The 14,278-nt window shown below is 38.7% G+C and overlaps 1 protein-coding gene across 1 annotated transcript in view; it reads right to left on the minus strand.

Annotated features, from left to right (window-relative positions):
- Positions 1-14,278, minus strand: part of LOC140233082 (uncharacterized) — a 32,203-nt gene that overhangs the window by 8,325 nt on the left and 9,600 nt on the right. The window contains exons 2-3 of the mRNA XM_072313196.1: positions 6,478-7,791; positions 3,947-4,448 (exon numbers count right to left, since the gene is read on the minus strand). Coding sequence (XP_072169297.1) covers positions 3,947-4,448; positions 6,478-7,617 — 1,642 coding nt within the window. The 5' untranslated portion in view covers positions 7,618-7,791. The remainder of the gene's footprint in view (positions 1-3,946; positions 4,449-6,477; positions 7,792-14,278) is intronic.

Here is a 14,278-nt window from a genome sequence, read left to right on the forward strand (position 1 = left end):
CAAGCCCCACCAGTCTGAAGGTTGCTTTACTTCAATGACCCATGCCCCCCCCCCCCCCTTTCTCCCAACTGCCCTCCACTTCTTTCAAGCACCTAGTTCCTCTATCTGTCACATCTGCTTTATGCAAAGTCAAGAATACTTCCCCAATGAGGTTTTCTGTCATTTTCCACCAGCATCACCATTTCTACAAACATTAATACACATACAAAAGCACAATACATGTATAAATACACATACATCTATACACACATTGAAACATACCACAAACATAAACACATAGATAGGCCTGTATAAGTATACATGTACATACAATGTACATAGTGCGTATACATACTGCATTAAAGGGAATGTCCAGTATTGGTTGAGGTGAGGATTTAGCTTTGAACATTTTGCAAGATACTCTAAAAACCACTCTTTGAAATGTTAAAGAGCACACAATTCTTAGGGGAACTGAAATTTTATTTGATGAAAATCGGTTTTGAAATGACTGAGATATCCAAAAATAAGGTAAACAAAGAGATTCTAATAAAAAGTTGTGGCCTGTCGCATTTATGTTAGGATTGCTTTTTTGGATATCTCAGCTATTTCAAGACTAATTTTCATCAAAGAAACTGTGAATTCCTCCTAAGGAATTGCATATTCTTTCATATTTCATAACAGGTTTCTCATTATCTCTCAAACACACACAAAAATTTCTGGAAACCTGCATCAATATCTGAATCAAAACTATACCATCCCTTTAAATCAGCTAAAACAGGATTTCCTTCCCTGGTGAATTGCCGTGAATTATCAAAGTACACAAAAAATGCTTTTATCATGCTGCATTTGAAAGAACTTTTTGATCTTCTTTGTAATCCAGGTACAAGTTACAATGTATAATCCTCAACTCACAAATCTTGCACCAATGCACTCAGAAATTACTGTGAAGCATGGTCTTTGCATCCTTATCATGTGTCGCACTGTATCAATATCACAATTGTCTACAAGTGCTTACCACGATGCTCAGATTACCATGTCTTGAAGTGTTCAAAACATTTGACAATACCATTATTTACACTAACTACAGTAAGTGCATCTTCAAATATATGTGACATGTGGGTACTTTGGAAATGGTCCAAGTGAAATTACAATATTCCACTAACTCTCTGGCTTGTGAACTGGGAACAATGAACTACACATGTACACCTCGTCAGTTCTTCAGATACATCTGTGTCATGTGCATGATATAAAAATTGTCCATCACAGACACTTGGGAAATCAAAAACGATGAAAGAGCAGTGTGCAATGTTGAAAATGTTGCGCAATACTAGATGCAATCACCGCCCACATGGTTTCGGTCTCAGTTGCCACAGTGAGCTATGGCACCCAAAAATAGCCACATCATAGCAGTATGTTTAAACTGCTGTGTCTTCAAAAGCATTAATAGCTAGGAGACTGGCTCTGAAAAGGAAAGCAGTTGATTTAACCTCTGAAATAAAGATTTTTGGTATCTAACCACTTTCATTTTCAGATTTGTGTACGTGTATGTGTGTGCACGTGTGATTGCTCACCCTGCATGCATCTCCATTGCATTCCAACTTTGGTGTACATTCTATTTTAGGTAAAGATACTGTTTTGTTGGTTTTATATTCAAATCTGAATTCAAACTCACTCTTCCGTCTACATGAAAAGCAGAAGGAAGTCCAGATGTAATTTCAGACCAAGACAAATTGATACATCTTAATGAGGGTATTGAAAATAGACAGGCATGTTGTTTTGGTGAGAAGTCATCTTTACATGACCAACCTAATGGTAGAAATAAATTGTTTGTGTTGGTAAGCAGTATATTGTGAACAGTATCATTGTGTCAACATGAATACATTGATATGCCATTATGTGAAGGGTGTAATGCACCAGTTTAACTCACATAGCATGTACTATCTTTAAAGTACATCCAGTACGTGCTATGTGAGTTAAACTGGAGAATTTACCTCCAAGACAAGTAGTACGTGCTATGTGAGTTAAACTGGTGCATTAGAACCCTCACCCAATATTTCATCATAAAACCAACCACTTTTTTCTGATAAGTTTCATGACAGGCATTTTTTTTTCTTTTTCTTTTTTTTTTTCTTTTTTTTTCTTTTTTTTTTTTGGGGGGGGGGGTCTTTTAATGTCATCTACAGGAACAAGTAATAAATGTTAGAACTGAATGATCTAGCATTTTAGCTTCCTCCTTCGACAATCCATCTATGGTGGAAAACTGTGGGATAATCTACATAATTCAATAAAATAATAGACTGACTACATTTTCTGATTATGCGGGACAGAATTTCCTTCCCTCCTTGAAAGCCATGCCTGGCAAAGTGCCCACAGAGAAAACTATACAACAGATGAATGTTTTATCAGGTATTACACCAAAATCATAATTAAATGGTGTGATTTTCAGATATGTTGTTTTTGTTGTTGTTGTTGTTGTTGTTGTTGTTGTTGTTGTTGTTGTTGTTGTTGTTGGGTGTTTTTTTTTTTTTAGCTTTCCTTCCATGCCCCTTTAATAAACTTTAAATGAGGCCAACCAATTTTCAGCCATTGATACTAGATTAGTCACAAGTATATTTGGCTTGGGTCCACAGAAATCGTGTCAAAAGTCACAGATCAAAATCATATTGTACAGTATTTCATGGGGTTAATGTCCTTCTATCTGGCTGAAAACCCTTCAGCTTATCATAGCAGACCAACAATGGTGGAATGTAGATGGCATTTTATTTGTCAGTCATAGAAATTACAGAATGAAACAACACCGGTACCTGCAGTTTAGGCGGATGGTCTGAAAATGAGTAAAAAACAGCCTGAAACGTGACCCAAAAGACAAAAACAAACCAAAATACTACAGAATGACAGCTGCTGAGGCAGTTTTGTAACCTTTTAAACCACAACGTGTATCAAGATCCCAACTTCAGCTTTTAATTTCCTCTGCTTGTTTGTTTGGTTTTTGGGGGGTTTTTTACCCTCCAGTTAGCATCTTGCCAAGTTTCTTGCAATGGCATGGTATCATAATCTGTAAACAGATCATACCCTGATACAGTTTCCAAGTGCTGTGCATGGAATGAAAGTCCTCTGATGCAACACCTGATTGCAAAACCAAAGCACTCTTCAAAACAAATTGCTTTTCTGACCCATTCCTTTGAAGAATTAGTGTGGTGCTCCAACCTCAACATTACCCTTCTAGACCTCAAATTATTCCATGACTCTTAACATCCAGTCATAATGAAATTTCATTCACTATACGCTGTTAATTCACTCTACACTGTACTTGTAATATTCAAGTAATGAAATCTGATGGCTTGCACCTTACAGCTGTTATTCACTGCTTTTTGTTTCATTCACTGATGGTCTATCATTATGTTTGAAAACTGTCATGAATCCACTGCATAACCATTTATTCAAAACATAGACCAATATTCACAAAGGTAGTTTTCAAATAAGATACATAGTTTGAATTACAAAGTCCATGGACTCAAACAAGCACAAAATATGCACTGCACAAGTGTGTTAAGAGCATGCCTTCAATGTTCTTGTTGGATGTCTTTTTGGTGTACATTGTATGTGCTACAGTGTATGTAACATGTGAGCAACCAGAATGTTCATAATCCATGCACTAGATGCAGCCCATCACGTAGAAAATCTATATTTCAGTATTTTGGAGCTGATCTTGATATCACAATCTTTACTACAATATCCATTCTTAGTGCCTACATCATAAGGTAGAATAAAAACTTCCTATTATTTGAGCCCCGTTTTAGTTGCAGTCATCAAAAACCTCTAAATGGCAAAATTGCAAAAAGACAATTGATTGATAGAAAAAGCTGAACACTCACACACTCAATACAATCTATGCCCCACAGTAGGCTGATCTAAGACAAAGACTTGTTGAGGGAATGACAACAACAACACCAAAAAAGATTCTCACCTATGACTTGCTGTTCCCCTTCATGGTGACTTCCCGAGGCTAACCCTGGGACACCAGCACTCCCCAGGCTTGAACCCTGGAACTTCACTGACGGGGTAGGCCGCACCTGGGGCGTGGGACTGAGGTGCCAGGACGACAGACCAGATGTTGACGTGGAGTACGTCGGTGAGTGGTGTCTGGGGGGAGGACCCTGGTAGGGCACGGCAGACGGCATGCCGGCCGAGATGCTGGTGAGGGGCGGCAGGCTGCTAGAGGGAAATGTGTAGATGTTCGTGCTGCTCGTGTTTGACGCAATGGGCATGGGCTTGGAGATTGGGTTGGACATTGCCTGGGGCTTGGTGCCAATGTTGATACCGATGGTTGGCGGTGGGAGCTCCACGCGGATGGTCCCCTCCGTGGTGGCGACCATGGCCTGGCCTGGTACTGAGCCGCAGTAGAAGGTGTTGGGGAGCAGAGCCAGCTGCACGTGCCGTGACGAGTCGGCATCACTGCCACCCAGTACCTGCTTGAGGTGAGGGTTATGCAGCATCACAACTCAGGTGAAATGATCAACATAACTTCATTTAAATTGTAAATCAACTGTTACTGATAAAATAATAAAGTACACCCAGCATCATCCTAACCCTGCAATTGTAGCAAAAAAACAATATTACGCTTCAAGCCCCTCCCTTGCATGGAGTATTACCAATGGTAGAGCCATGTATAAAATGAATGACACAATCACTGTATTCAGAGTGACAGACTGCAGCTCAAACATGACCTCAACATATCCCTTCATTTACGATTACATGGCCGGGACATACCCATTAAATTCATCATTGCTTCTGATGAGTGACCATTGGCACAATAGGAAAATCTTGTGAGCCACATGACTTTCACTAGAACTCCAGAATGTCATGTGACATGTGAAAAACTGCAACTGTAATAACAGTTTTCTCTGGTCGTCTTCCTGTTTTTGAACCTCGACTGTTGCTATATTTTAAGACACAGTAGGTCTGAATGGAATACCAGTCACGACACTAGGTCATCCCAAAGTTAAAAATGGCAGGACCGAACACTAACACCTGCTAATTGTATCATCTATTCTGGGAAATCACCTTTAAGCTTCACTTCATATACCTGAAATCAGAGCACTAAATAGATTTCTTTTATGCAGAGAATAAAAAAAATAACATACATTGATGATTTCCCAGGCAGTAGATATGGGGTAATGTTAATATAAAATACTTGAAGGTTTTTAACTGTTGAATGCAATCACAAAACAATAGATGCAATGTCTCTCCTTGTATACTGTGGAGATGAATACATACATAGTAGATTACTGCAATACCATATGACCTCATTAACTTTCATTTCTGAGTGTTTGCTCTAGCATACAAGCTGTCATTTATACTCTTGCATATTTCAGGGTGGGGGTTATATCATCTTGGTCGAAGCTTTTAGCATGCAATTAGATGAGGGTAATATGGTAAACTGTATCCGAACGACCGAAACCATTACTATAGTATACACTATTATGATTGCAGTTTATGTAGAGGGTTCAGTTAATACCATAGCTTCTTAATGTACACAAAATATGGATTGAAAAAACTCACTATTTTTTCATGTACTATTTCAATAAAACATGAAATTTTGAAGGAGAATTTTACAAAGAAACAAGTTCTTGATAACATTAGCTCAGTACAAACAAACTTGGAATATAATCTGAGAGTTAGAGAGTCGGTTCAGGTGTTGGCATGGTATTGAATATGATTATTGATTGATAAATATTGATATGATAAATGATTGAAGTTACCTTGCAACAGCCACTATACCCACAAAACTCACAAAAAGACAAAAAAAAAGTTAATTCCCAGTAAGTTCGAAAAAATATACACTTCAAATCAACACTTCTGATCTCAAACTTGTAAGTATTTCTGGAAGGGACAATCCTGTTAATCTCAAGTTTGGAAGCATAAATCTTAGTGAAAGTGATGGTTTTTAAAACAAAGGTTTTGGCTCTTTTTGTTCTTGCTGTTGCTTTTTTTTAGTTCAATGCCATGTTTCCTCTGTCTGATATGTTTTTGCACATTTTCTTTGAACGACATGTGAAATAATACACAAATACCCTGCAAGAGCTTTGTAAAACAGTCAGTAGTAGCTGCTTTTCTCAAAGTAACATTATGGGGGGAGGGGGGTTATTTTCTATTATTTCATGAATCTTACATCATCCTGAAGCTTAGAATCTCTTCTTTCAAAATCTATACTACTCCAAAAAATCTTATCCAGAAACTTCTGTGTTGGTTTGTGATGCAAAGTCGTATGACATTGGCAATTTGCTCGAAGTACATTTTTTGAACCATGTCAAGTGACCAAACATTTAAAGAGCAATGGCTTTCTGACATTTCTTTGATTTGATCAAAATTTACTGATTTTGGTGTTTCTGCTCCCTTGCCTACATGAGTTACAAATTTCCTCTAATTTTGACCTCTAATTTTGACAATTTGCTGAAACACATCATAAACTTTGACTGTATATTATAAACAATATACCTTTGAGGTTGGCATGTGCATTGGCTTATTTGGCGATGGACCCTTGGAGTCTGGTCGTTCACCGTGGTCCTGGATGGCTACTCTGTAGGATCCCGCATTGGAAACCTGCTGGAATGGTGACACCCTTGCCTCCGGGATGCTTCGATGAATCTGAGCCGAAGGAGACAACTGGGACATCTCTGCCAGTCTTCGGCTCTCCAGGATCTGTTGTTCTCGCTCACGAACCTCATTCAAGAGTCTCGTGGATGGGTAGTGCTTTTCTGGACTGGCTCTACCACGCTCATCCCCAGGTTTTTCTGTGTGAGATCCTGCTGGTGACACTAGGGCACTACTAGGTAGGATTCCTGTCAGGACGTGGGGAGCGACAGCTGTGGGTAAGTAGCCCCCTTCGGGGAACATCCCCTTGGAGGTTGGGACAACGCCAGCCATCATCGGTGAGAGAGGGGTGTAACCTGCAGGGATGTAGCCACCCTGGAAGTAGGGTGGAGTCGGAATGAGGTGACCCTGCAGGTGCTGTTGTGCCTGATTTCCCATGCTAGCAAGCATTGCCGAGTAGGACTCGATACCATGGTATGGTCTGGGATTGGAGCTGCTGTGCAGATTGGAGTAGGCTGCAGCAGGGGCTGTGAACGCGCTTGGGTATGGTGCAAACACAGCTGTTGTTGAAGACGGATTGATGGCAACGAGGGGTGGTGCTGGCTGACCTGGGTACTGTAACATTGGCAAAGTTCCTGGGTTCAAGCCAGCCCCTGCTACAGCAGAGGTAGCTGGTACACTGGGGTAGGACCTACCCCCATCCGATGCGCCCAACGGGTTGTACAGTCCATGATGTGAGGCAGATTCTGTGGAGCTGCCCGAGGGCGCCCTTGACTCTTCTCTGTGTCGTTCTTGTGCCAACTCCCGCTGGCGGTGTTCATCCTGCATCACCGCCTCACTCGGTTTCTGGGTTTGCTTTACCTGAGGTGAGGATTCCTCGGTGGCAGCCTTGTTCGCCTCGGTCTCTTCCCCGTCTGTGTCTGATGTGTCCTCGATCGTGAACGGATGTGAGTTATGACAGTTAGATAGTTCTTTGGTGGTCGTTGGTTGAACGCTGTGATTTCTTTCGTCTGAAGTGCTAGGCTTTGCATTGTAACTACCCATTAGATGACAGCGACTCCAACAAGTAAGTGCCCGTTCAAATCAAACCACTTGCTTTAAGTTCCCATCTTCCTACTTTTGGACAGCTGTCTCGTGATAGCTTGTCAAAATGGCACGAAGCTCCAGGTTACACTGCACAGCCACAGGAATCCTGTGTTCCATCTAGATGACACCCACCTGGTAAAACAATCAACACAAGACAGAACAAAAGGCAGTTAGTTTCTCATACCTACACTGTGGTTCAGCCATAAATTCCACTCAAACAAAAGACTTCAAATGTTTTTATGATTTGTCATGAGACAAACTCTATGAAATGATATGTAACCGATTTTTTTTTCTTCAAAGCAAGAAATTCTTGTAGAGTGCTACCTCATACACATCAATAGAATGAGCAACAAGTGGAACCCAAAATTTACACAAACTGTTTGTTTCTGCAAACACAGAAAGAGTATACATGTATCATCAGTGGCATTCTCCCGTAAACATCACTTCAATACCGAAAACAGCGAAGTGCCCTTTTGCAAAAACGATCAACTAATCTGGAAGCGAGCATCCCATTTTTTCCCCCATGTGTATAGTCTGGCAGATTGCACACACCTACACAATCTCAACGCAGAAGAGGCCTGTACGAATGTTCACATTCTACACACTTGCAGGCTCAAGTTTCCGCTGAACTTTGCATATGTACACGAGACCCACACACAATACACCCTCCCCCGAAGCCTACACAGCCCAGCTGATGTATCTCACTGCATCATCAATTTATTCTCAAACGGCATATGTAGGGGCTATATACAACAATCAGCACAGCGAGCGTGGCAACATGCCAATTACAATCGCTGCCAATCGTAGCCTTTTAATGTTGCACTTAACATGAAATGCAGGTGGCCAGGGATGGCAGCGAACCTGTGAAGGTTTGGCAAGCAGAGATGAGTAAATGTCAGGTTCAGAGTATGTCGCTGGCACTGCAACACTTCATCTTTCCCTGGTGAGGCCTTTACAACTCTGCAACAGCTGTCTGTAATGATTTTACTGAATGGCAGACTCGACAATGCATTTGGTGCAATGTTCTGCAATAGCACGGCAGATACGATGAAGACTGCTTTTTCCCACTCCCAACACATTTCCCAACATCCATACGGCTCAGTAAAATGCTAAAAACTGATCTAATTTCCACTGGTGAAAGAGAGAAGACAAGGAACAGCATGTCAATGACTAGAGAATTCAGTTGGCTATTCCATAACCCTGTGTAATGTAAACTGTAAAGACATAAATGTAGCTGAGTTTTTTTTTTTGTTTTTTTTTTGTATATGGTGTACAGTTACGTGTATTTTATACAAATTCACAAACTATACTTCTTCAAAACCAGCCTCAACACTCACTGCTGATGTAAAAGTTAGTGCAAGTTTTTCATGACATATTTACATCCCTCTCTTTCTTTCTCCCAGTAAAAATATATATACAATATATGTTGCATTGTTGTGTAATGCAATAAAAGTAGCATCCTGTATATGCCGCTGATTATACACTGTAACACAACATAATTTCACACATTTTTATAATGTTCTTTACTCAGTAATTACATTTCATTTATCATAGTACCACTTTCATTATTTCACAGAAGAAAGTTTCATACAAATTTGGATATTGACATGAATGTTAAAGAAAGATATTTTCATCCTTTTGGGGGGTTTCACTTTCTTTTGTAGCTGGCTAGATTAGTACGATTTCAAATAAAGTCTTTCATTTTTCTTTCACAATTTAGCAACTTGGTAATATGAAGTATGAGTCAGTGGGGCCATTGACTAATAATATTTGAAGGGATTCAAACACAACTGGTTGTAAAATCTCCTACATATCCTATGAGGCTTGTCTTGGGAAAAAATGTAGCACCAATACACATTCTTGGTTACCCCTGTTATTCTACTCTATATTCAATGTTTTTGTAATTCATCAGAATACTCCACCAAAAAAACACATTGAAACAGACTATTACAACAACAAAATTATTGTAAATTCCATTAATGACAGAACTGAAGGAACTATTTTTCATCAGTTTAAGAATTTATATGGTAATAAATATCATTTATGACAAGTGGATAATGATTGCTTTATATAATTCATGTGCTGCTCAATGTGCAATGGCAAACTTTTATAAGTGTAATTTCAAACTTAGTTAAGCTGCTTGATTCTTAACAATAAATAGCAATTTGCTGAACAAAACAAGGCAGTGCATCAGCAGCATGGAAATCATGTTTGCCTTGTACTTTTGCATTGAACAGATGTCATTGACATGGGGGCAGGAATTCTGTGGAAGCGATCAAATTGACTTATCTTTGGAGGAAGGCACACAAAATAGAGGGACCATTTGAACATACTCATCTACTTAGATGTTCATTAGGTATGAGATTGGGCTCGCTGTTCGCAGGCAGCTCTTGCATTTGTACAAGACTTACAGCAAAAGGTAAAACATGCAATATTAAAACACAAATACAAAGGAAAAAATATTCCGATTAGCTTTCAGCCAATGATAAATCAGAACGTCCAATATGAACAATGCCAAATACAATGTCAGGCCGTGCAATGCCCTGCAAAAGCAAACTGTCTCAACTGGGTTTGGGGAAGTAAATCACAGGCTGTGAGATCCAACAATGCCGACTTACATCAACAAGCAGGCTTAGGCGGTCAAAAACATAAAAGCTAATGGATGGATGCACAGAAGTACCCTTTAGAACATCAGTTTACCGCCCCTTCTTTGCGTACCATCTATTTGCTCATTTATCTCTTTTTCTGTTCTCTTATCCATGGGATGCTGCATTGGGTAGGAAATGCAATGATGGGTTGAAACATATTTCTCAAAAGCAAATGCATTTTGATACAAGATTCAGTTCAAGATAAATTCAGTTTTTCATTCTACTGCATACCTCTCTCGGTTATCAAAAATGCCTGCCTGGCTGAATGACGTATCAATCAAGATTTCTGAGAGCTAGCTCTTCTTCTTGTAGCAAGCTTTTGTCACAGTGCTTCCAGACTGGGCATGTAAAGCAATTACAATGTACATCATCACCTTCAATACTTGCAAATTATGTGATGACTACAGCTGATTATCAGTGTTTCACAAAACAGTAATTATTCTAGTTGTCTGGTTGTCATGAAATTATCTTTTTTATAACTGTATCGAGAGTATAGTTTAATATAATCAAAGTTGTGTTTTTTTTTATTAAATTCATTTATTTCATAAAAGTCAACTGTAATATGAAGTGTAGTTTCCCTTTAAAGAAGAAATCCACAAATAATTTCCAGAAATCATCTCCTCTGTCAACACTTAACCTGTCTCCAGTTTCACTTTCACTTTGAACGATACAATCTCTCTTTGAATGATACTTCTCTTCAATCAAATTTCATCTTGATGTCATATTTGGTGGCTAATGGAAGAATTTGCCTATGAAGGCTGCAATCTTTTTAATGAAAATGAAAAATAAAAAGAGAAAAACCTTGTATAGTCACATCAATTACTTCAACATTCCACATCATACCTCTATTGTAAAACAAGGAATGTTCGCGTGCATTTTAATTTCGCGAGAGCCAAAATTTGCGAAATTACAATGCACGTGAAAGTTCTTGTCTACACTATATGCATTGAATGTAAGAGGCAACTCGCAAAAATTTCATGGCGCAAAAAAGGCCTTTGACTCCAATTCGCAAAAATTTCATGCCACAAATATATTGTGTTTTACAGTCATTAACCCATTGAGGACGGACTGATTTTGCTACGACACGCATTTCCAATAGATATCTGCCTAGGTATACTTGGGACTAATCCTCAACAGGTTAAGGGTTAATCCATCATTACACAGATTTCTACTTGCTCCATTCACGTACATGAATTAAAGCCAGAACATGTACACTGTACCAACATCTAACAACTCTTATGAGTAAGAAAAAAAATCTAATATCTGAAGTATGGTACTAAGTACAAAATATTTTCAAAAGGTTGCAGATCACCTCATTTAACAATTGGGGAGTTTCAAATGAATTCCCAACTTACCTCTTAACAATTAAGTACTAAAATGAATAAGAAACATGCAAAATAAACGAGAAATGAAGAGTTAAACTGAACATTAATCCCACATCACTGTACATCTGTCATAAGATGCTTTCCAACTTTCCTTTCAGTTCCATGTGAAAGTGCTGGCAAAGAGCCTGAGGTACTTTTTTTTTTTTTTTTTTGTACACACACAACTCCGCTGAAGATCGCAGAAATGAAAAAAAAAAAATGCTTCTGTTCCATGTATTCTGGACATGTAAGAAGTACAATGCAGCAATTTTGATTGGCACTCAAACTAAATTACACTCACTCTGCCCCCTGCAGGAATGCAAATTTCTGCAAAGGCTTTTAAAATGCACAAACAAGGGAATAAAATCATCAAAAGTCCATGTTCATCTTCTCATGTACCAAGTGTGTATTATTTGTGTGTTCAGTTCTTATCCAGTTTGTTTACATGAAGACTGCACTTTCCATGAATACACAATATTCTCTAATAAGCATGCATTACAGAGAACGGTTTCCCTTCATCATGTCAATCTGAAAGCAGAAGTATATTTTTCTAAAGCAACAGACGCAAAAAACAATTATATTATACGATATACTGAGAACACGAAAATATGAGAACAACAGTGCTTAAATCTGTACTATTTTGAGGTACTCGTAGTGTAACAAGCATACCGGTAACTTGTACATCGGTAAGTAGGGGCCTGTAATATCCAGGCACTTAAATAATTGATACTACAGCTTGTGCATGTGAGCACATATCACTGAAGAGTTCTTTTCAATTGAATGTACACTGTGTTATTTACAATGTACATTGTATATGAATAGACATTATAGAGTATCAGTTACATATCAGCATTGCCATTATCAGTTTTTTACCAAATAAACCCGTTTGTGTTGGTTGGATGGAAGGAGTTTTTGTCACGAAAGTATCACAAATAATGTGCATCACACGGTCCATGCAAACTATGGCACAAGTCGTTCGCGGGTCATTGTATTTGAATATTGCAAGAGGATGCCAACAGAATGAGGAATGCATGTGCCATGGCCAAAGTACGAACGTGTAAGCAGCATGTTTTGAGCGAAAGTGAACAGCCAAGCTTGCAACAAGTACGCTGTGGTTAATTAAACTTGAGTGTGCGCACATGTTCATGTAATCACTTGATTGTATAACTTGTGCATTATTTGGTCAGTACTGTATCAGAACTGCTAGCATCAAACATTGCAGGCCAGGCAAAAAACACAACAGTTGTCTATTGCCAGTTAGCCGGAAAATATTGGGCGAGGGCTCATTCAAATTCGGCAAGCACTGCCAGTGGCAACATTTAAAACGTGATGGCAGGTAACTTTCACAAAAACAAACAAGAAACAGCCCAGGTATTTTCACAGCACATTTGAATCTTTAATTTAAAATCACCTCACTTTCTTTTCAGCTTTCACATCAAGAAAACAAATTTTATATAATTTATCTAGCAGTATTTTTTTTTTCTCTGTCTCTAATGTGGAGAAAAGCACTATCAAGCTAATATCCTTTGATGCATTTGTATACTTTACATATGATACAACATTGTATGTAATGTACTTTTGATGAGAATTGTCCCCTACATTAGACAAGGGGTGAAAGCAGAAAAGTTCATTGTGGGGCAGAGCAGGGGGCAGTATCGAGCCAGCCAACATTAAAATGAGTCAACCCATCCTCATGAGCACTCATTACTGGTCAATCTACGAAACTCCTGCGAGGAGTTTGAACGATTTTAATGACGGGCTGAACCAACAGAGGCTCATTTTGTTGCAAACCACAGAGGTACAATGTATGCTAAGCATCACTTAAGACAATGAAAGTTTGGGGGGCCTTCGTCTCTCCATTGCAGTTGTAAGAAAACTTCTGCAGGTGCTATTAAAGAGCCGTTATCCTGTCATCAATTAAAGTCATTTGAAAAGGAACAGCAAAGTGTAGGTGACACAAATGAGTGTCAACTTTCTGCCATTGTATTTGAAATTTTAGAATTCATTTCAAAGCAGTTTTTTTTTTTTCTTTCAGACACACCTGAGATCACGTAATTAATGTCATAATAGTGTCTTACCCAGAGCAGTGGGCACATACGTGTACTGTGCCTACACAGCGTGTATAAGGCTCGACATAAGCCAATTATGCCAATTTTTACATGATTATCATGATTTATAATCATTTAATGTTTATCAAATTATTCTAATTTTACTGCATTTCTTTATTTTTTCATGATGCAAAATTTCACTGTTGCCCCACCAATCAGTGGCATTTGATGATTTTGGTGGCCTGAACAGGCCACCAAGAAAAAATTAAGTATCAAGCCTTGCTACATGTACGGTATGACAATTTAAAATAATTGTACAGTTTAGGCTCACGATGCTTAATATAAAGGTACATGTATGAGCGATGCATTCTATGGAAGCGTGCAAATTACAGTACTTTGTGCAAGTGTTCAAACATTTAATTTGCCCTACCATCATACTTAAACATGTTCAGTTTCCATTTGTTTATGAAGTTAATTCTTTCCCAACCATATTAAAAAACCACTGAAGAAAACTAAAAATAACAAAATGGGTGTATCACACAGGAAAGGGTAATTGAGG

The sequence above is a fragment of the Diadema setosum genome, chromosome 9 (genome assembly GCF_964275005.1).
Source record: "Diadema setosum chromosome 9, eeDiaSeto1, whole genome shotgun sequence".
NCBI classification, from domain to species: Eukaryota; Metazoa; Echinodermata; class Echinoidea; order Diadematoida; family Diadematidae; genus Diadema; species Diadema setosum.